The following is a 24022-nucleotide window of genomic DNA, read 5'->3' as shown; positions in this document are numbered from 1 at the left end:
CTCCGGCCTCTCAGCATTGCAGACATTACAAGGTGTGGTAGATAGACAGAGGGTGTTGGTCGGAACCTGAGCCAGTTTGTATGCAGCAATTCTGTTCCCCTCTGAATATTTTTGTAGGTACCTGCAGCTGCGCCTCACAAGGAGCCCTTTTGAAGGATAAAGGTTGCTTTTCAGATATAGCAGCTTGCCCATCACTGGTATTTCAGCATTCTTAGTTATTACTCTGTTCCCCTCACATACAGTAGCCTGCAGCTTACAATATACCAGATACCATGTTGTGTCTTGTACCCTTGCAACAGGTTTCTCTGGGAACATTGCCGACATTTGTACACCTCTTAGATAAGTATGTAGGAGAATTAATCCGTGCATCAAGGTTAAGTTCTTTGTGTTTCCTTTGGTGAATGTTTCAGTGTGTTATTTAGTTTGATCTCTATGTATTATGTTTAAATACACTGTACATGGGTATATTGTAACTCTATTCTTACTGCATACATTTTCTAAGCCAGGGTCATCTGAATGTACAGTCTAAAACAAATACTAATGGCAAAAATGCAATTATTTAAACCACAATACAAATATACATGAGTGATTTGACAAAGAATGCTAGTTAACCATTAGCCTAAATTCATTGAACCAATGCTGGAAAGCCACTGATCTTTAGTGATTGTCAATAGCTCAAAGCCTTCTATCGCTTTATACCTTATGTATTATGTGGGCAGCACGGTGGCTAAGTGGTTAGCACTTCTGCCTCACAGCGCTGGGGTCATGAGTTCAATTCCCAACCATGACCTTATCTGTGTGGAGTTTGTATGTTCTCCCTGTGTTTGCGTGGGTTTCCTCCGTGTGCTCCGGTTTCCCCCCACACTCCAAAAAACATACTAGTAGGTTAATTGGCTGCTATCAAAATTGACCTTAGTCTCTCTCTGTCTGTGTCTGTGTATATGTTAGGCAATTTAGATTGTAAGCTCCAATGGGGCAGGGACTGATGTGAATGAGTTGTACAGCGCTGCGGAATCAGTGGCGCTATATAAATAAATGATGATGATGATGATGTATTACTGTACATCTGGGAGGTTAACAATCAAAAGACCAATGACCCCAATGTGGATACTAAATCTAGTTATCATTTGGGGGTGGAATATCTTTTCAAACATAAGTCTTCATGCATAATTTAAATAAATAAATGTATATTTTACGTCTTACATATTTCTTTTTAGATATACCCGGATGAGAATCATTATATGAAGAGCCCAGCAATGGAGCAGCACTTGTACAAGTCCATTGTTAATTTGTTTGAAGAATGCTTCAGAATTCAAGACAAGCCCCCTGTTGTCATCGTAGAGGAAGACGAGGAAGAGGATTAACTCTTGTGGTGCCAAGCACAAACCAGTTCTTACATAACAATATGCAACTGAATTGTTTTCCTTGGGAACTACAAAATGTTATGTTTAGCATGTGTTTAACGGAACAGTGTCCTCGATGGCTTATCAGACCGTACAGCTTCCTAGGTGGAAGAACATAAAGCATGGTGAACTTGGCATACAATGCTGTCTGAATACACTGCTTTTTGTTACCAATAAGGGTTTATTGTACTTAAAAAAAACAAAATGGGGGAAAAAAACAGCAGAAGAAGTGAGACTTTTTAAGGAAAACTCCAAAAGGACTACAACACAGACTAGACAACCTGTTAATGTTCATGAAACACAAAAAGTAGCATTGAAACCGTTCTTATTGCCGCACTAAATTAACATTGCATTTGAGTCTGAAGAAACTAATACTATTAGTATGGGAATAAAAAAAGATTATAGCACAATTATTTTATTAATACTAATTTACAGTTTGCTTGCTCAATCACATCATGAAAATATACATAAAAAGGCGACTTTCAGGGCAGCGTCAATGAATACAATGTATTAATCCTACTAAAATTGTGTATATCATTATGTAATTATTTCATGTTTTTTAATCTTGTTTTTACTGGCTTCATTCTTATTTTCTTTATATGTCATTTCTTTGCATTGCAAATTAGGGTATGAAAGATGTGTAAAGATATTTACTGTCACAGACAATATTTTCCTGTAGGCCATTTTTGTGAAGCCCCGAATTGAATACGTTAGTCCAATACCGTTTGCATCAGGTTAGGAAGCAACACTGGGATGTTCATGTTTGGGAGTATTTTCAAAGAGATATCAATGAGCAATTTAAAGTAGAAATGATATGTTGTATTAAAAGACACAAATGGCTATTTCTGACAAAAATACAACTAGCTTTTCTCGATCTTCAAACATCATAATGTATATTAAGAAATATAACAAAGTATTAAAAGATACATAAACATGAAAACACAAAAAATTAGTTGAGTCAATAAAATAACAAAATCTTATCAAAGTCATGGGCTGTTATGAAGATTCTGAGATCTGCTAGATCTAAGGATCGAGGCAGATCAGCAGGGGCCGGCTAGGAAGGGGGTCATATGCCCCCTGGGCCAGTCCCATAGTGAGCTACCTTGGGCTGGGCCAGCTGCATTTTTTTTCCTTTAAAATGTTCCTAAAATCCTCCAGGCTAAACTTTGCCAGCCCTCCCCAAAATAAGATTTTGTTCTTTTATTTCTCTTTTTTTTTTAGTTTTGGATGGAGTTATCTCTTTATTTCAGATCTATACTCAGTAACTGTGATCTGGATTTGTTATTCAGATCTGTCATTTAGTTTAGTTTTGACCCACGCCTGCAACAAAATCTCATGAGATATTAGTCTGTGTTATCAGTCAGCAATAATAAACCATTCTCCTAGTCTTTGTGCACTGAACATATGTTCTTCTCTGCTTGTGTCCCAATTTAAATAATATTTTCCTGCAATCAGTTAAGAGACTTTGGTAACATTTTCAAACAATCTTAATAGAACAGATATGAAATAACAGCAGATAATGATACAAATGTCAAACATAATTTTTTTGGGAACAGGATTTTTGAAAACAATAGGAAGACAAAAGGTGAGAAGGGACTTCTGTTAAGATATGTTTTGAAAGTTACATATTTGGTTGTATTTGTTTTCCAGCAAGATTAAATTGATAATACATTGTGATTGCCCCAGTAGTTAGCATCTGTAGCGATCAAAACATAACAGAAAACAGTTGAGTTGTAAGTAGAATTGACATATTATATTGTCTCTTTTTCTACTAGTTAATGGTTACTGTAAAGTTCTCAAAATATCACTGAAATAGGATTAAGAAAATAGTGAAGAATTGTTAGATTATTGCTGGGACTTATAGTGCTTTCGCAGAGATCTTCATAAATTGAAGAGACCTCTCCCTTGGTAGGAATGAACTGACTACGCAAGGACAAGACATCCTAAAGTGGTCTAAAGGAAATGTAGAGATAGCGCAATACACAGTGGCTCAGTGGTTAGCACTTCTGCCTCACAGCACTGGGCTTATGAGTTCAGTTCCTGACCATGGCCTTATCTGTGTGGAGTTTGTATGTTCTCCCTGCATTTGCGTGGGTTTCCTCCGGGTGCTGCCGATTCCTCCCACACTCCAAAAACATACTAGTAAGTTAATTGGCTGCTATCAAATTTGACCCTGGTCTGTGTGTTAGAGAATTTAGACTGTAAGCTCTGTTGGGGCAGGGACTGATGTGAGTGAGTTCCCTATACAGTGCTTCGGAATTAGTGGCACTATATAGATAAATGATGATGATAATACACAGTGTATATGCAGGTTGGAGTCAGAGGCAATGCGAACGGGTAGATCTAGTCTTTCAAACTGAGTGCAAACTATGTGTATAATTAGGTCAGACAGCTGGTGGGATAAACTTCACAGCATTGATTGGGACCAGCAACCAGATTGAAATGTGCCACAAATACTTTTCTTGGGTGACCAGCAGGAGTCAGGTGAGTGCACCAGAGCATCAACACTGTTATAATCAATGCTTCACCTATGAAAAAAAAGAAGTAATATAATAAATAAAAATAAAAATTACATTAAAGGTTCAATACATTAAACTATTCAGACTTCAGGAGGACGTATGTTACAATAGAGCCGGGACAAAATACTTGTGCATAAAGTGATGAAATGTAAATACTCCAGAATTTTATGCTACCCCTCTGTACAGCCTATGAGCAACCCTAAAGTTTGGCTCTGCATTTTTTTGGCTACACCATGTTATTTTTTATACATCCAGAATTGACTTTGCTTTCAATGCTTGTGTAAAATGTTTCCAGTGATATCATGTCTACCCATTGGAACAAGGGCATACGTATTCAGAGAGGCATATTCAGGGCCGGATTAAGGGAATGGAGTCCCCTGGGCTAAGGGGGCCTCCATTCCCCCGTGAGGCCCCCTCTGTGAGCTGCCCCTCCGTGAGGCCCCTGGGCTAAAGGAGCCTCCATTCTCCCGTGAGGCCCCCTCTGTGAGCCACCCCTCCGTGAGGCCCCCATCCCGTGAGCCGCCTGCTGCCCACCGTCCCAAGTGCTTACCTATTTCTCTTGTCCTGTCACTGCGGTCCTTCTGTGGCGCGCTGTATGCTCCCTACTGAGGAGATCTCGCGAGAGTGAGACTCACAAGATCTCCTCAGTAAGGAGATTACTGAGCGCCACAGAAGGATTACAGTGACCGTTCTCAGCCAGCAGCATTGATCGGGCCAGGGGTGCCTCCGCACTCGCACAGATCGATAATGCCGCTGAGCACTGTCAAGGGCCCCCGGGATGCCTGAGGCCCCTGGGCTGTAGCCCAGTTAGACCTCGGGTTAATCCGGCCCTGGGCATATTACATATGAATAACAATTGTGCAAGGGTTTAAGTAGTTGATAAGGAAATGGGACAAAAAGAAAAACAATTAATCTGTCGGGAATCTAAACTAGTACATTCGGTAGCACCTTTATAGAACCAATAAAATTATGGCAATGTTAATATTATTAAATCTTCATCTCATTATTTAGACTAATGCAAAAGAAAAGCTCTAAAGTTTGGTTGTGGAAATTTTAGTACCTTTTAATCTAATGCGAAATCATAACAATTTAAATGTCACTTCATTGCAGAATACAAATCACTTATGTTATTTATATGGCTTTCTCAATTACTTAAATGTCATAATGTAATATACTACTGACAAAATTGTAAACATCGCTGAAGTGTATAGTGGTATAGGAATAAAAAAAATAGCCCAAACATTTAAAATTGGTTTAATTCATACTATTTGACTATTATTCCAGTCACTTCCAATACATAGCCTGCTGATGCAGAGATGGTTGGAAAATGGGAGTAAATTACTCTAAAACAATAAAAGGAGCACTAAGAAGTAATGTATTTCTGCTCATACACACCGTGCACATTTCGTGACGCATTCACTTGAGCATCATACATGTCTGGTTCACAGCTAGTCCTCATTATCAGTCTGCCTTAGCAGGTGCATAAGATAGGCCTCCTATCAGGCATCTGTGTTTCTGTAGGTTCGCACGAGCTGCATTTGGAAAAAACACACAACGCACATATACTATACTCAGCCCTCAGTGGATCGTCCCCCCACCTCTCCAGAAGGGCTTAAGTGCCAGAATTTCGAGAGCTGTAGACGCATATACCTGCGCCCATTTTATGGGCATGCGCAGAGCGATTTTACGCAGGCACCAGGGCACAAACTAGCGTACTTCACACTCTGCATCAACCTCAATGCATTGCGACAATTTATTATTCTTAATCAAGTAGGTGCTGTACAAATGGGTGGTACTTAATTAGTCGTTATTGTGCAGCAAAAAGATTCTCACCTGTAAGTTCTACAAGTAAATCACAGTAATAACGATGATAAATATAGTTTGAATGTGGTACAAAGAAATAATAAAATTTGCATTTATATCATTTGGAAATGGACATTAGTTGTATTATATTTCTTGCCTTCCTATGATACCCTACCTACATATTATTTTGCTGTATATGGTGAACTTCTAGGCAGGGACCAAACTTAATTATTTGGAATTGTATCAACTGAACACTAAACTTACTACATTTACAAAATGAGCATATTGAACAGCAAGAGCTACAATAAAGCACTACAAATGCATCATAATGATGTATTGATACAAGTAAAATAATTCCAAAATTGAATTGTACAATTAAAAAAAAAAATTTTCCTGATTGTCTTAATTTAAATGTTTCGACTTTTAAAGCTAAACATTACATTTTGTAATATGGTAAATATAACATATTTTATTTAAAATGCAATGAACATAGTGATTAAAATTTGCCCAATGGTTGTGCTAGGTTGAGATAAAGAAATAACTAGTTAAAAAAATATATACACTATATCTCTTTTAATTTTTCTGTTGTTTGGACTGTAAAATGTGTCTGCCATTAAATAGTAGAATTATGACACAGTGTTTTTTTTCAGTCAGCATAGATAAAATACATTGATATCCAGATGGGCATTTCTAGAAGTGGAATATCCTGGTCGTTAAATCACTATTGATATTTAATGTTCCAACCAAATGTACAGCCAGTATTAATGTTGTATATATGAATTTGTAAATACGGAAAGTAAGTCATTTATTTGTGAGGATTCCAGCAGCTTAATAGCCTTGTGTTTTGCATGCCAGCCAGACAACTCCACTCTTTGCTCATCAGAATTGTTAGCTTTAAATTTCACTATAATAATTGCTAATCTTCATTTTATCTTTTTTGACAGCTTGAATGTTAACGAGGGTTTCTACAATTTTGACATAGTAATGTTAGTAAACTCACATCCAGTCAGCAAATGATGTATCAATGTTGTTCCTCTTTGTTATTTTACTTTAGTTTGTTTTTTTTTGCTTTGTTTTGTTTTTTTATCTTGAAATTTTGAATGTTAGTTATTGTTATTTATGTCACATTGGACAATAGCCTATCTGTAAGACATTTTGATTACGGTGGATATTTTCAATACATTACAAAAAAAAAATGGTAAAAGGAATTTAAAAAAAATAAATAAATACAAAAAAGATACCAAATGAACACCTAATGATTTTAACATTTTTGCCATACTATTCGGTGACCAGGTGTACCTTAAAATGTAAAATTGTACACGAAAAAACTTCGCTTTTTGTCAAGAATTTTTGTAGAAAGAAAGTTAGGATGTGGCATGGTAGTGTTTCGTCATCCATGAAATAAATCACTATTTTATCAACCTGGTGGGTTGTATTTGGTGTAAACAGGAGAATAACATATATATATTTAATGTTGTGTGATAATGTTAATGATCTGGGGGTAAATGTTTCAAGCTGTGATTTTCCTGCGGGTTTGAAAAAGTGGAGATGTTGCCTATAGCAACCAATCAGATCATTTTGTAAAATGTATTAAACAAATGATAACTACAATCTGATTGGTTGCTATAGGCAACATCTCCACTTTTTAAACCTGCTGGAAACTCGCAGCTTGATACATTTACCCTCTGAAATAGCAAATTAACAAATATACAAGTCATAGTGGAGTAATCAAAACACTGCTCTTCTGACATTATAGCTTCACAAGCTGGATGTATGGAAATTAGTTTCATATAAAGACAGGCGGACACCACAATCTTCAATTGAAGCCTCACACCACTGGTCTGTGCTGTTGTTAATAGTTGGATGAGAGATTCCAGCATTGATCTTAATCAAAATGTTTATTATTCATCTATCTATGTATGTATATATATATATATATATCTACTATATAAATGCCTAGTGGTGTGTGTGGAAAAAAAAAAACAAGCTGCAGCGCCACCTGCTGGGCAGAGTTATACACTGACCTATATATTTCTTGAAGGCGAAGTGACAGTTGGGAGTGGTTGGTGGTTGCCGGGGGTGACAGTGGGGAGTTTTTAACACCTTAAGTAGCTTGATGAAGGATGTGGCGATGAAGATGAAGGATGAGGTGATGGAGAAAAATGATGAGGTGGTAACATGTGGACAAAACCACGTTAAAAAAGGGTGCTTGCGTCAGGAAGTAACGCTCTTCCCCTGAGGAGGCCTGGGCTAGGCCCAAATGCATGACAAGAACCTTTTTAACACCTTAAGTAGGTTGATTTGACTAGAATGCATGAGTATCATGCACGGGTTAACTTGTATGTATATATATATATATATATATATATATAGCAATTGGCAATTCTGGAATAAAATACACTACTACTGTAACCGATCTAATCAAGGATATTTTTCATAGGTGTTGTGTAGTGTTAACAACATGGCACTAATTTATAAAATGTTTCAATTGTCCATTACAATTCAGGCACAGTTCTGCTCCCTTCATCTTCTGCTCAGAATGAGTACAATACATACTCTGACCCTAGTCAAAGGCAACTAACAAGGACACACTTTCATGTAACTGCAGATGAACAAACAGTGGCGCAGAGCGGAGCTCCGATGTCAGATAATGAAAGGGTTGACATAGAAAGAATACAGCAGAAGAGCGATGTATTTTATATGTTTTTTAAAGCATTCACTTCTGGAACATTTAAAAATAACCTGTGTTAGGGATAAAGTCACTTAGTTGCCAAGAAATGTAAAGACAGAGACAAAGTGGATTTGGCTAGCAGGACACAGCAATATCCTTGTGGAGGTGGCCCAAAGCAAGTTGAATTGCCAATAATAAAGCAAATGTTAACAATCTGATCATTTTAGCCATGCTTGTAAATCTAGTTGGCTTATGACTACCTGTCTATGTGCACTGTCCTCCTTTGTGCACTACTTGCACTAACAAGCCCCCAGGATACCCAGTGGTTGGAGTGACCACATAACTGATGGATCTGTCCAGTTTGGCCCAACTTGATCTGAGCGACAGGATGGACTTGTGTATGGCCAGCTTCAGTCCCTCTTATTCTACTGTGTCTCTAGACATGTGCCCAATTATAAGTTCAGCCCTCTTAGCAGGGGACGCATAATGAGAGATAGTTTATCTTATGGGCTTGTATTTATGGTCTGAAATTTGGGGTCAAGAGGTTTATATTTATTTATAAGATATTTCTTTTGTTGAGAATCCGCTCCATATCTACTTACCCCAATTAGAGGGGTGACTTCACTCTTGTAAGCTGGGTATCGGCACTTACCTTACCTTCAATATTATAATCATCATCACCATTTATTTATAATCCTTCTGATTCCACCCACCATCATGTCACACGTATTGCTAAAGACTTTATTTAACTGAAATACAATTAAGTAGTGGTTATTACAGAAAATGTATCTGAAAAGCATTTATATAATTAATTTGTAGAAACAGTACAAAGACTTTTTTTTTAATTGTAACCTCTATTCTATCTCGTATCATGGGTTGGAGACACTCTATAGCAGAATGTATCTAACTGATAGCTCTTACTGCTGAGTATCTATATTCAGTGGGCTAAACATATGCCAGATATTAATTAAAGGTTATTTGAGCAACTGAGTTTAAACTTGATGATGTCCAGACCCCTGAAAATGTAAACTCTTCAGTAAGAAATATCTGTTAGGTACACCTTGCTAGTTGGTATCTAACAAACCTTCCGCTTGTACAGGATTTATATTTGCAAAATAAACCCTTTGGGGCCATTATTAACATATAATAAATCTTTTTTAAAATGTCCACAAAAATGGACTTATTCTTTCATTTTAGTTGAAAAATCGTGTAAGTATTGATAGAACAGAAAACAAAGGCAACTTTATTACGTCACTGAAGTCGTTCTCTACACTGATATATTTTGTACTTTTTGATTGGTTGCTGATTTTAAGTTTGTAGTGTAAGAACAGATGACATAATGTAGCTGCAAAGTCAGTTTAAATACATCTTGGATGAAAACTACACCAGTGGTTATTCAGCACTGCAAGGAGAATATTAAATCAATCACATCACTCTGCTCCATTGGGATTTACAATCTCTATCACACAAACCAACATCCATTTTTGTCAGCAGTCAATAAACCTACCAGTGTGTGTTTGGAGTGTGGAAGGAAACTGAAGCACCTGGAGGAAACCCACACAAACGTGTAGAATATATAAACGCCACACATATACGATTGGTCTAAATCAAACTATTATTACTAGTAGTAGTATTAATACTAATGTAGCTATACTATATCTGGAACGATCTTTCTGTTCTTACATAACATCTTGAGTGATCCTGGAAACGCGTAGCTTGGTACAGAATGATATGACAATTCTCAAGCTACACAACACATTGCTGAAAGGTTCTCTTTGTATGTCCAGTCCACTGATCTAACAGATAATTGAGCGGCTCACTCTTTATGTTTGCAGGAAGACATTCCTCTGGGAGACAGCAATGCCTATGGTGTCGATAGCCACTAAACTGTAACAAAAGCAACATACATTGATATGCAAAATCCACCAATTCCGCTAAACAAAGGGTTATCCTTTGATCTTAATCTGGCTATAAATTTTAAAGGAGCAGCTATGTATTCAGTCTCTTCATGATTGGAGAAATTCAGCTGAGACGGCTATTTTAAAATAAGATTTATTCTTGTTTTCTTTATTTGTAGATAAACATTTTTGAACCATCTTTATTTGGTTAAAATGTTGCATATTGAAAAAAGCTATTCTGAGAATACAGATAACTAAATAAAAGGCAAATAACAATATAACATGATGTTTAAGGGAAACCATATAGTTAAGCTGGGTACACACTACAGAATTTTCCACCAACTTTTTATGCCGATCGATTTTACATACGATCGATGGTCCGATCGCTCGGTCCATGGACTGCATACACACTAGCCTTGTTTAGGAAGATAAAGGGAAGAGCGGACGTCCCTTTAGCGACTTTTTACAGCCATGTTGTCGTGACCAATGATTGTAATTTCATACTCACTGTTGTGGATCGGTCGGAAGTTTATACACACTACACAGCGGAAACGAGATTGGAACGAAAATATTTAACAGTACGACCAACCAAATGAGGCGACAATCGTCCATTTGGGCAGACTTTCGACCATCGTGTCACAACACACACTGACCCGACTTTTGAACGAGCGGTCGTATGTCGGCTGATTGAGACGATTATTGGACGAAAACCGTGTAGTGTGTACCCAGTTTTACATAGTAATAGTATGAAAATAGGACAAAGCTTCACCAAATGTATCCTTTCATAAAGGACTTGGCGATAATGCTCATGACGAGGTAACTGGCAGTCTCCTGACCCAAGAAATGGCTATCATATTCATACTGTGCATCAACCATGTCTATAATGTCCTCTGTTAATTATAAGTACCATAGATCTTTTATGAGAAGCAGCCAAACCATTTTAAGTAAATGTAGTGAATCTTTAGCCCAATTACCCTTAGGGTAAAGAACCTCTTTTTATATTGGTGTTAACATTTATGTTTTTTTTCCAGCTACCCCATGAAACCCATAAATATATTTGTAACTAAGTTTACCTTTCTCTTAAGTCCAAGTAAACGGTACTAGGTGAAAAAAAGATATAGCCACTGTGCAAGTTGGTCATTTAGCCCAATCTATGAATAATGGCTTGCAAATGTATTCAACACCCATACAAAGTCAACATATTTGTCTGTATTACAAATGACACTTACACAGATTATTCCAAACAGTGTTTTTATTGTGCACGAATATACTCCTAAAGTAAACTCATAATCAATTACTTGTCTTGAAATAATGAAAACTTTTGCTTGCAGAAGTAGTCAAACGCCCAAGGTCAGTACTTGGTAGAGCCAGATTTTGTTGTAATAACAGTTTTAAGTATGTCGGGTAAATTTCTAGCAGGCTTGCACACTGTTTTTGAATGATTTTTTTCCCCTTCCTCCTTACAGATTTGCTCCAAGTTGTTCAGGATAGGTGGATGACGGTTGTGGACTGCAATTTTCAAATAGTGCCACAGATTCTCAGATGGATTGAGATCTGGACTTTGAGTTGGCCATTATAGAACATTCACCTTTTTGTTGTTCAACCACGCCAGTGTTGCTTTGCCCTTGAGCTTGGGATTAGTGTCCTGCTGAAAGGTGAACTTCCTCCCAAGCCTTAGTATTCTAGCAGACAGAAGCAGTATCGCCCTATATTTTGCACCATCCATCCGTCCTTCAATTTTAACAAGAGGCTGAGTCCCCAAGGAAATGCACCCCCACAACATGTTGCTGCCACCCCCATACTTCACTGTTGGGATGGTTTTTCTGAGGAATGGGCAGTGTTAGCTTTGCGCCATACATGGCGTTTTGAAATCTCCATTTTTTGTCTCGTCTTACCACAAAACCTTATCCCACATATTAACCTGGTCACTCTGAGGTTTTCTGAAAAACTCCAGACGTGGTTTGATGTGGTGTTTCTTCAGTAATGGCTATTTCCAGCCACACTCCAGTCTCAGCCACTGATCTCTGTAGCTCCTGTAAACTGATAGTTGGCCACTCTGTAGCCTCCCGCACAAGTCTCCTTCTTGCTCTGACGCTGCAATTTGATGGACAGCCTTGTCTAGGCAGTGCCTGGGTATTATGATTCAGCTTTCATTTCCTTACAAATGATCCCACGGTGTTCACTGGGACATCCAACCATTGAATATTATTTTGTAGCCTTTCCTATCTTGTGCATGTCTATAACTTTATTTTTAATCTTCTTAGTCTAGGTACACTGGAGGTTTTTCAGCCAATCATCAGGCCGATCAGCCGATATACAATCGTTCGGTCAGATAATGCATTAGTGTGTATACTTACACGATGAACGATAGTTGTTTCAAAGTGCCGATCTTCGTTTCATTTGGTTGGTCGTACTGTATAATAATGTCGTTCCAATCACCTTCTGATCATGCAGTTTGTACGCACTCACGTTCACGATTTCCATAGAGTTTACAGAGTCATGATCTTTTAAGCCGATGCCATCAATGAACATGTCCTGGTGAATAAATGTAAAGAGTGCTTTAGATGTAATAATTTATACTGAGGCTAAAAATTTCGTTTCAGAGGCACAGAAGCTAGAGAAATTCGTTATGATACGTGGATAGCTATAACAAGGCAATTTTAATCAGTGTGACTGGATTGAATAAATATTGTGCTGTCATTCTCGAAACATCTAGAGGACAAGATGAAGAACACAGATCTGAAGGTAAATCGTGTGTAGTGTGTACGCATGAATCACCCGACCGATCGGACCTATGATTCAATCATTGTAGATAAGCCAGGTAAAATGTTATATTAATAACCACCCTAATTTTACTATTACATTGGTAGGTTCGAGCACACAACCTATTCATAAACACCAAGGACAAGGCTAGAAGCATCTTAGCCCAGCAGTTCCCAAAGTGTGCGCTGCGGCTTCCTGGGGTGCCACAGCACTGTCACAGGGGTGTCATGGCCACTGCTGCTTGTCCACCGGCTGAAAATTAAATAAATAAATAATACTTGCAATATGGTGGTGACCGGGACCCAGCATCCTTCTCCCTCCTCACTCTTGCCTGTTTCCTTCTCACTGACTGTTGAGTGTGACAACATCATGCCCAACATTTTCATGACGAGCAGTTTCAGAGAGAAGCCTGAAGAAAGGAGAAAAAGAAGAAAGAAGGCCAAGTAAAAGGTAAGTAAGAAACGTAGGTGAAATAGTGATGGGAAACAGCAATGGAGGGGCAAAAGCATGATGGAGGGCACAGTGTGATCAGGAAGGAGCACAGTATAATGGTGAATAGGAACAGTGTGATCATGAAGGGTCACAGTGTAAAGATTATGGGGCAGTGTGAGCATGAAGGGCCACAGTGTAAAGGTGAAGGGGCACAATGTAATGATAAAGGGGGCATAGTGTAATGGTGAAGTAGCATAGTGTAATGGTGAAGGGGCACAGTGTGATCATGAAGGGGCACAGTATAATGGTGATGGGGCACAATCTAATGGTATAGGGGCATGGTGTAATGGTGAAGGGGCACAGTATAATGGTGAAGGGGCATAATGTAATGGTGAAGGGGCACAGTATAATGGTGAAGTTTCATAGTGTAATGGTGAAGTAGCATAGTGTAATGTAATGGTATAGGGGCATGGTGTAATGGTGAAGGGGCACAGTATAATGGTGAAGGGGCACAATGTAATGGTAAAGGGACATAGTGTAATGTTGAAGGAGCACAGTGTGATCATGAAGGGGCACATTATAATGGGGAAGGGGCACAATGTAATGGTATAGGGGCATAGTGTAATGGTGAAGGGGCATAGTGTTATGGTATAGGGTCATAGTGTAATGGTGAAGGGGCACAATGTAATGGTAAAGGGACATAGTGTAATGTTGAAGGGGCACATTATAATGGGGAAGGGGCACAATGTAATGGTATAGGGGCATAGTGTAATGGTATAGGGTCATAGTGTAATGGTGAAGGGGCATAGTGTGATCGTGAAGGGGCTGTGTGACCATGAAGGGGCACAGTGTGATGATATTTGTACATATTATTGTTTTATTTTGTTTGATCTTATTCCTGTTAATGAGTGCTGTAAATTGTTCTTTGTCAGAAATATAGTTTAAAAAAAATATATAAAATATTCTTTTCCTTTGAATTCATGTGTTTTATTTTTGCAAACAATAAGTATTTCTGTCCTGACCTAAATACTTATTATGCTATTTTGACCCAAGGACTTACAAAAAGAGACTGCTTTGTATTTATATTGTTCAGGGATGCTTGAAAACATTATGGAGACCCTAAGGGTGGCTCGAACTGAGAGGGTTTGGGAACCACTGTCTTAGCCTATAATAGTCTCTGTTTTACTTAATCTTTGAATTTCTTACTGTACTTTGTTTGTCCCCTGACCTTATGCACAAGTTAAGATTTAGGCCCCAGATAGGAGAATAACAATCACAGTATGTACACAGATAATACCAATGTACAGAATCACAATCCATAACTTGAGTTAGCTCTAAATTAGAGGTCAGTTACAGACAGTCAAATAAATACAATATCACAAACTTAAGGACTGTTGCCCTTACGGCCTGTACTGTTGGGGGGGGGGGGGGGGCGGTGTCCTACTCACAGGTGACAGATGCACCTAGCAATGCGTACTTGTATGGGAGGATGGTTATTGATGTCCCAGTGCTCAGTAGAGGTAGTCATGCCCCCATCAAGGCTAGACCTTGCCCCATCAGCATTGCACCCTCGCTTTCCCAGAGTTCAGACAGGAAAATAGGACAAAATGGAAAGAATGGAATGTGCTGCTGATTTGTGACTGAAACAAGTAGTTCATTTATACAATTCAAGGAGCTCTCATTCGTGTGACAGATAACCAGGGCTCCTATATGTAATTGCCTTCAGGTTGTAGCTACCAACTTTTACATTCTTCTACTTGCAGAGGCTGAAAACATTGACATTATCCAAACCTCATTACTCATTTTTAACTCATGTCCTTAAGAATTCTAAGCTCTTGTCAACACAGGCTGTTTTTTGTTTGCTTTTTTGCTTTTAAACACTAGTCATGTTTTTGAAAACTTAAAACTTTACTTCTACAGACTACAGGGAAGTGAAATCAGGTTCAAATACCATTTTTTTAAGCTTAGAAACTGCTTGCTTTAAAATGAAAAAATGCAGACACGTGTTTAGGAACGTGTTTAGAACACGTGTTTTATAGCTGTGGAAAGCCCGGTGTGGACTAGACCTAAATCATAATAAGATTCACATTAAAATTTAAGTGCCACTCTGCATATTGATTCCCTTACATTTTAGTCAATACCCATCCCCACGACCAAACAGGGGATTTTGGAAACAGTCACCCACTTATCCCACCATAGCACAGCTACTGTCATCAAGGAATGGAGTCACCAGTCCTGGAAGATCCCTTCTATCCTTCAGATCTGGTGCTCATTCAATATATGGAGGAGATGGGGTTTAGTGTCATGTGTAGTAAAATTAAGACACAAGAAGAAATGATCCCATAGAACATGACTACTGAACAGTAACTGAAATACACAATGATCCAGAGCAGGGAATATTGTACAAATACCTTTCCCTTTTAGTGATCCAGTTTACATACATAAAAGGAGGACAGTAACTTAATGGCAGTGTAGGTAGCACTTGCTGGAAATAAGCTCTAATTTCCTATTCACTAATTGTCTCTGTAAGCTCATTACTGGACAATAATAACAGTCTATAATTATCATTTTTTAATTATTTTGTTTAAACAGCTCTGATGATCACATATTGTATTTGCTCTTATTTTCTTCCAAAAGTACACTCAATTCATTAAATCTAGGCACACATACTGATGTTTTACAGTCCAATCAGCATGGGTCTTTAATGATTTAAAATAGGACCAGAATGACTCAATAGAAGCAGTTAGATAGTGCTGGTGGTGTCCTCATCATCACATATTAATTTATCATCAATATTTTTATGGAGAATAACTTTCAAACATTTAGGGGGGGAATTCAATTGAACGCAAAGTGTCTGGCAGACGTTCCAGAGACACGTTGCGGCTGAGATTTTGACAAACGAGCAGAGATTTCTACCGTACTATCAAAAAAAGTGTGCAGCGGCTAATTGAATCTGCCCCTAAGGGTACAGAAAATAAAGAGTGTAGGGCAAAGGGAAAACAACAACAGGGGACATAGGAGGGACAAACATTACATTGGATGCAATCAGTTACAATAGGACACATTAAACACAACATTCTGTAAACTAATATTAAATATAAGCCATGTATACAGTTAGAGTTTCAGGGGTCCGTTTAGACTAAAAAGCAGGAGGTCGGAGCTATTGTTGGCTCTAACCCTCTCCATTTAATAAAAGAAGAAGAATCAGAGGTAAAGTACAGTATTCCTGTAGCCTCCACATCAAAGCTGAACTGGGTTATCATCACATATATTTCACCATATCTACACCAATATTGAAATGAAACGGGAAAAAAGACAAATAAATGCTTCTGTGTTCAGGAATGTTTTTTTTCTATTTGTATGATTAATATAAGATATGTAATATAATATATGTGTTTATCTAACTCTATAGCAGCAGATCAAATAAATGATAATGTGTTGAATTAAGTGACATGTATACTTTGAAAATGTGTTTTTTACCTTTGATGTTTTATTGTATAACTATTAACATATCTTTACTGATTGGACTAAGGAATTAAAGTTAGGGGATTTTTAATCTTGCCTTTGAGGAAACTACACTATGTAGAGAAAATGCGTCAATGGTGGTCTGGAGAAATGGTTTAATCAGTTCATATCTTCATCTTATGTAGGACGATTATTGGCTTGGAGCTGCACTTTAAGCTGGAGAATGCGGACACGTTGATGCTTGCCAGGATGTTGGCTGAAAGTCTGGCATGATAACAACATTACTGTGTAACATCCTAAATAATACTTTATGTAACCTGAGAGACTGTTATTAACACGCTAGAGTGGCTGGCTACTAATGACTGTGGTGTCGCACTGCCCAAATTAACATATTAATAGATGCCTGTGAGTCACTTAGACAGTGGTTTATAATTAGGCTCCAAGCACTGTGTGGCTACTAATCCCAAATAAGCTAAGAACATTTGGGACTCTATTTGTAACTGGAACACTTTCTCTGAACGCAGGATATTATTACTGACACGGCTTTTGGATTGGTGATATTCTCAATGAGATCTAGGATACAGAATGGTGAATACAATTAGTGTGTCGGTTGTTAGTTTCATTGATCACGAACCACAGGACTAGACAGATCTTTTCAAAATGATTTCTGATTGGATTAATTCCTCTTTTAAAGGATCACAAGATTTTTGACACTGGATATTTAAACAATAACTCTAGTCCTGTATTGCTGTGAGTGCCTGGATGTTTAGGTCTAAAATAGTTTTAGTGTTTGTTTTAAAACAAATCTGTTTTTAATTCATATGGGTGTGTTTTACTATTAACACCATTTGGGTTACCTGTTTGCGCTTCTTAAAACTTTTTTTTTTATACTTTGAGCACTTTTGTATTTATTGTTTGCAGTGTTTTCCCCTTTATTCTGAAGCAGCAGATACTTGTATTCACTTTAGTTGTCCTGTTGATTTGCTGAGAGGGTTAGCGAGGATTTTAAATGGTTTTAGAATTATTTATGATTTTTAGCGCCTGACTATTTTTTACATATTCTGCAATAATAGTGTGTAGTCACAGAAACTGTGAATACTTGCATAAGTGGGAAAAGTTTACAACCATACGACTGTACTTTAGTGTGCAATGCTTCCATCTAGTGGATAGTACCAATTATTTCCCCTTTGTTATTGCTAGTTTTATTTTTCTATCTGTCTTACACTTCAAACTAAAATATTTTGAGCCATAAAAGTTGAGGTCATAAAGTTCACAATAGACGACCCATGAATTGTCCGATCAGTGAGGTTAGATAAGCAACAACGATATTACCCAATGAATAACAGCGCAGCAGAGAAAATAGAGGAAAAAATAAATAAACTAAACTTTAAGATATAAAAAAATACAAAATATCTCCCAACTCGGCAACTCCGTTCTGCACAAGATCTGCGTCTCTCATCCACCCTCATTACAGCCTCCCATTCCCGGTTACAGGAGTTTTTCGGGCTGCACCCACTCTATGGAATTCTCTCCCTCGCACAATAAGACTCTCCTCTGGTCTACAAGCTTTCAAGCGTTCTCTGAAAACCCACCTCTTCAGACAAGCTTTTAATATTCCTCAACCACACTACATTACCCTGTTACCACCCGTTACACAATTTCACATAAGACAACGACCCCCTGACCAACATTGTTGTGTGACAGGATCATTTAGCTTATGAGTCACTTTTACCTTTGCAGCCTGGCTGGGCCCGAAATGCAAAATGTAGACTTAGGCTCATGTGTCAAATTCCCATTGTCCCATAGATTGTAAGCTTGCGGACCAGGCCTTTTCACCTCTTTGTCTGTTTTACCCCATTTGTTTATTAGTTTACTATGTTTGTCCCCAATTGTAAAGCGCTACGGAATATGTTTGCACTATATAAATAAATGATGATAATAATGTGCTACCAATGGTACAACCATTTAAACCAGTTCTGTTGTTCAAACAAAGCTAAGAAGATGGAGGTGAATATGAAATCTTGGATTTAGTTTAGAGGTTAAGGATCGAACGATATCCAATATGTGCAAATCAAATTGTGCACATAGTAATATGTGAAATTGAAATCAGGTGATAAAATTACTCTCATATATGTTGCTTAGAGAGTATGTAAACATGGGTGAGTGAAGACCAAGTAAATTTAGTTTCCTAAAGGAGTTCACTGCAATATAACCTAGTTGTTTTCTAGTTGTATACCAGGAAAATAATTCCAATTATTAATCACGCAGGACCAGTGCTAAAATTAGGCGCACCTAAGAGGTTGCCTAGGGCGCCATTGGTTAAGGGGTGCCTAAAACACTGGATGAGTGACATAGGGCCTGATTAAGGCACGTAAAACGAACGTATTGTGCGTTCTTTTAAAAACACGTGAATTAAGCATATGCTCGTCCATATTCAATAAGGAGCGTATGGATACGTCTGTTGATGAATATAAATCTAGGTGTGCTCTGCTCTAACAGAGCATAGACTGCAGATACAGCCAATACATATGTGGAATATAAAGTCACAAAACAACAACAAAACTTCAATTAATGTCACCTGTTAATAAAAGAGACATTAATGACAAAGCATTAAAGAAAAAAGTTTTTTCTTCCATAAAATACATTTATTACGTTGCTGAGTAATGGTTCATTTCTAAGCATGTGCTGAAAGATTTTGCACAAAATACGGCACGTATCGGCATTTACGTTCCTAGATGAATCAGACACAGCATTTGCCAGCTCAGCAGAAACAGAAAAGGCTTTGCCAGGCAAAGGATGAGCAGGTTTTTTTTAATATATATAATATAAATAATAAAAATTCTTAGTTAAGGCCTGAATAAAGACATATTAATTTCTGAGATAGATGCAAGCAAACTGCTTACTATAACCTGGAAACTACTGAGGTTTCATTTTCCTTATCATTCTTTTAGAAGCAAAAGGTATACTGATATGAAAGGGCCTCACAAACAAATGCAACAGATGTAAGCAGGACAGGAGACTTTAAACGATCCATTTACTCATACTTGCCAACTCTCCCGGAATGTCCGGGAGACTCCCGCATTTTGATGGAGTCTCCCGGACTCCCGGGCGAGTGTGGCAAAATCCCGTGAAGTGGGCAGAATTAGGTCACTAACGCCGCTGTCAAATGATGCATTTTGCGTCATGACGTCACGGGAGCGGGTCCAAAATGACGCATATTTTTGAGGCCCGCCCCCCATGACGCCCACCTCCCCCGCAGGCTCCCGGATACCAACATTGTAAAGTTGGTAAGTATGCATTTACTGCCCTCTGTCCTCCTGGACACTCCATAATGTAGCTAGGTCACTATCTACCAAATTTGCAAGCAGACCCTCCATTTAAGATGATGCTTTTATTAAATGATGTATTCACAAAATATCTAGGGTTGGCGTCTAGAATGCAGGTGGAACTCAGTGACAATACACTTAAATAACACATAATTCCAAGAATAATAAAGAACCGGGACAGCAGAAGTATACTGCAAACTTAGTTCACTTCATCTGGCCCAGGTGACAATAAATAGTTTAAACAGCCACCAAGTCCATAATCAAGAGCAGGTTGAAATCTGGAAGTCACTCTGGTGGAGATATTATAGGTGAATCCTGAAGTTACACATCCACAGAGCATAACACTGCAGCTGGTTCCAATCTCCTTTGTGATAGATGATGAACACATAGGACTAGATTTACTAAGCTGCGGGTTTGAAAAAGTGGGGATGTTGCCTATAGCAACCAATCAGATTCTAGCTATCATTTTGTAGAAGGTACTAAATAAATGAAAGCTAGAATCTGATTGGTTGCTATAGGCAACATCCCCCCTTTTTAAACCCGCAGCTTAGTAAATCTAGGCCATAATATGAACTATAGATCAGTCAAATTGCTTTATTTTAATTTCAAATCACAATACAATGTCATGAATACCTATGAACAAAAAGCAAGCAAACAAACAAAGACACATTGTAGTAGCAGAAAAGCCACAATTGTCTTTGCTCTACTATATGAATTGAACTCTTCACACCTTGCACAATGGATATAACCTAACACTGCCCATTCCTCAGCAAACACCATCCCAGCAAGTATGGGGGTGGCAGCATCATGTTGTGGGGATGCATTTCCTTGGGGACTCGGCATCTGGTTTAAATTGAAGGATGAATGGATGGTGCAAATTACAGGGAGATACTGCGAGATAACCTGCTTCTGTCTGCTAGGATACTAAGGCTTGGGAGAAAGTTCACCTTTCAGCAGAACAATGATCTCACGCACAAGGGCACAGCCACACTGGTGTGGTTGAACAACAAAAGGTGAATGTTCTATTATGGCCAAGTCAAAGCTCAGCTCTCAAGTGCAGTGGGGCAAAAATGACGCGATTTGCAGAAGATATGCTTGAAGGTGAGATATGATTTGAGAATTTGCCTAATGAAGTAATACAAAATCAGTAGACTACAGTGCAATGGAACATTGCTATGAAACATATTTTAATTCAAAACCAGATTCTCAGTAAAATGTATAGATAGTGGGCCTGATTCAAGCCCGGACGTCCGCCCGGCTGTGTAGCGTATCTTACGTGATTCTGCTCTGCGCATGCTCAGGAATGGACGTTATGCCAATGAGTGTAATTGAAGGTAATTCATATCCGCACGCATCTGACACTTACAACCCTCATGACTTGAGAGGCAGAACGGGTGAGGAACGGGGCAGAATTACATAGCGCATGCACAGTAAGGACACATTAACGCAGATGTGGCCAATTCCAATCCTGCGCATGCTTGTGTTCAGCCGTATCTTTTACAACTGCCACAGGGCAAGTATTAATACCGGATGGTAATGAGGACTGACATGGGCATAGCCTTTGATTGATGAGTTAATTATTTAGTTATTCATTATAAAATAATTCAAGGAAACAAAGAAAATGATATGGATTATATTTGGAAAAGTTATTTTTAAAATGAATTATATTGTGAGCCGTTGTTATTTCTCGTTATGATCAAATAAAAGTTATGTGCGTTCTGATATGGAATTATTGTACATATGTATATTGTACATACTTCATTCTGTTATGTGTGTCTACGTACTATTTATACAGAGTGTAAAACGTAACGTATTGTAAGAAACATCTGAATACTGGCAGGACCGCGCACAAGTTGCGCGCACACGCGCTCTTTTTAAAAACGTAAGTTACGGACAATATTTGTTTGGGCTTGAATCAGACCCAGTGTGAAGAGGAAGTATGCTATACATTATTCCCATATGTTTTTCTATCCACTGGAATAAAAATAAGCATTGCTTACTCCAAAGATAAAACCCATGTATCACACAGTGTTTTCAACACAGCGTTGCACCATTAAACCAGTTGTTATTAGAAAGTGTTAATACACCACACACAAGTATGAGAGGAAGGCACAGTGCTAGGACATCTGTGCTCAATTATTCTTTCATCGTCTGTCAGCTGCTTTAAATGTTTGAATCAAACTTTCCCATGGTGATTGCTGCATTATCAGCTATGCATTGGCATCAAGTCTGGGATTCTGCCTATCAGAAAGGTGATATTGGGTAATTATCTGGTGATATCTGGAATATATAAATAAGGAAGTGTAAGTTGCTCAATCAATTTATAGGCTATAGCAGGTGCTTGAAAAGGTGGGGTTATCCTGAAAGAAACAAACACACAGAGAGATCTCCCAGCACGCTGCTATAGCCAGCAACAGATCTGCCATTTCTACTGTAGATAAAAATGCAAAAGTCTTAGTTGCACACATTTGCAAATGTATGTTAAAGCCACCCGCCACTCCACGGCGCTTTTGCTAATAGGGTGATCCTAACTCTAAACAATGAGAGTCCCATATATTTGGACCATACATATGTGTTTTTAAATTGAGAACTAACTTACCAAAGAGGTACCCCAGAAGAATATTCAGATATGACTCCCTAAACCAATATATGCATCAAACACACCAAATATGCAAACCAATATTTCTGCTGAACAGGAATTAATGACATGGCCTATAACTAGATTTAAACAGTGATCATTTATGAAATTAAACAAAAAAAGCGTACATAAATCAATAAGTCCAGCAATATAAAAAAAAATAGCTTCTAAATGTATATAATAAATGTAATATGTTATTGCCATTAAATATTTCAGATAATATATAAGGCACAGGAGACATAAAATACAATATATATTTAGGGTGGAATATTACTAAAAGTAATTTGAATGTGTTTATAAAACACACAAATATAAATTGAACTAATAGACATGTGATGGAAATATAAAGTAGATGCAAATAATTCACTATAACAAGAAACGACAAATAATATGCGGTAAATACAAAATGCTAATTCCTATGCTAACTACATCAGTATCAGTGCAGATACCATCTATAGATAACATAGACATTATTTACTAAGCATTTCTTATTATTAGAGGTACAATACTGGAAGTATTACACCTATGAATTTGTACAAGAGATCTTTGCAGTTTCTGGTGATACACAGCCTCGGACTGGCCCGCCGGACAGCCGGTCAATCCACCGGTAGGCCCAGCGGGGTTGAAGCTCCGCCCCCTCCGTTGTTAGGGCGGAGCTTGATGTTGAACTTTGTTTAGATGGCGGCGGCGGTGACACTTCCTGTAACCACACTACCGCGCAGATGCAGAGAGCCCAGGCGCGGTAGTGTGTTTTTCAGCAGTTTGAGCAGGGGAGGGGGACGTCCTGATATCAACATACTGATCCAAGGTCAGTTTGGTCATCATAGGTTCATACAACACTGGACGCAATAGACCACGCCCCCTCTGACGCTGCAGAGTTTCCCCGGGTTATCTGAAGCCCAGCCAGTTTGATCGTGGCTGGGATACAGAAGCTGGATACTGCCGTTTGATCGAGGAAACATATGGACTGAAAGATACCTTTTTAACATACAAAATGTGAGTGTTTTTAACCCCATGTTTTAACTTAATAAATAGAGAACGTAAAACACCATGAGATCTTTCTCTGTTCTCTCCCTGGTCTCCCATATGTGCACTCTGGTGAGG

At 38.2% G+C, this 24022-nt stretch overlaps 1 protein-coding gene across 5 annotated transcripts in view; it reads left to right on the top strand.

Moving 5' to 3' along the window:
• DPP6 (dipeptidyl peptidase like 6) overlaps positions 1 to 3998 on the top strand; it is a 936540-nt gene extending 932542 nt beyond the window's left edge. For all 5 annotated transcript variants that reach the window (XM_075212137.1, XM_075212136.1, XM_075212134.1 and 2 more), the window contains one exon: positions 1218 to 3998. In XM_075212137.1, the coding sequence (XP_075068238.1) occupies positions 1218 to 1364 (147 nt within the window). In that variant the 3' untranslated portion in view covers positions 1365 to 3998. The remainder of the gene's footprint in view (positions 1 to 1217) is intronic.
• Positions 3999 to 24022: the final 20024 nt, after the last annotated feature.

This window comes from Mixophyes fleayi, chromosome 5 (assembly GCF_038048845.1).
Source record: "Mixophyes fleayi isolate aMixFle1 chromosome 5, aMixFle1.hap1, whole genome shotgun sequence".
NCBI lineage: Eukaryota > Metazoa > Chordata > Amphibia > Anura > Limnodynastidae > Mixophyes > Mixophyes fleayi.
Note: the sequence above shows the minus strand (reverse complement) of the source record. Positions and strands in the feature narration are given on the sequence as shown.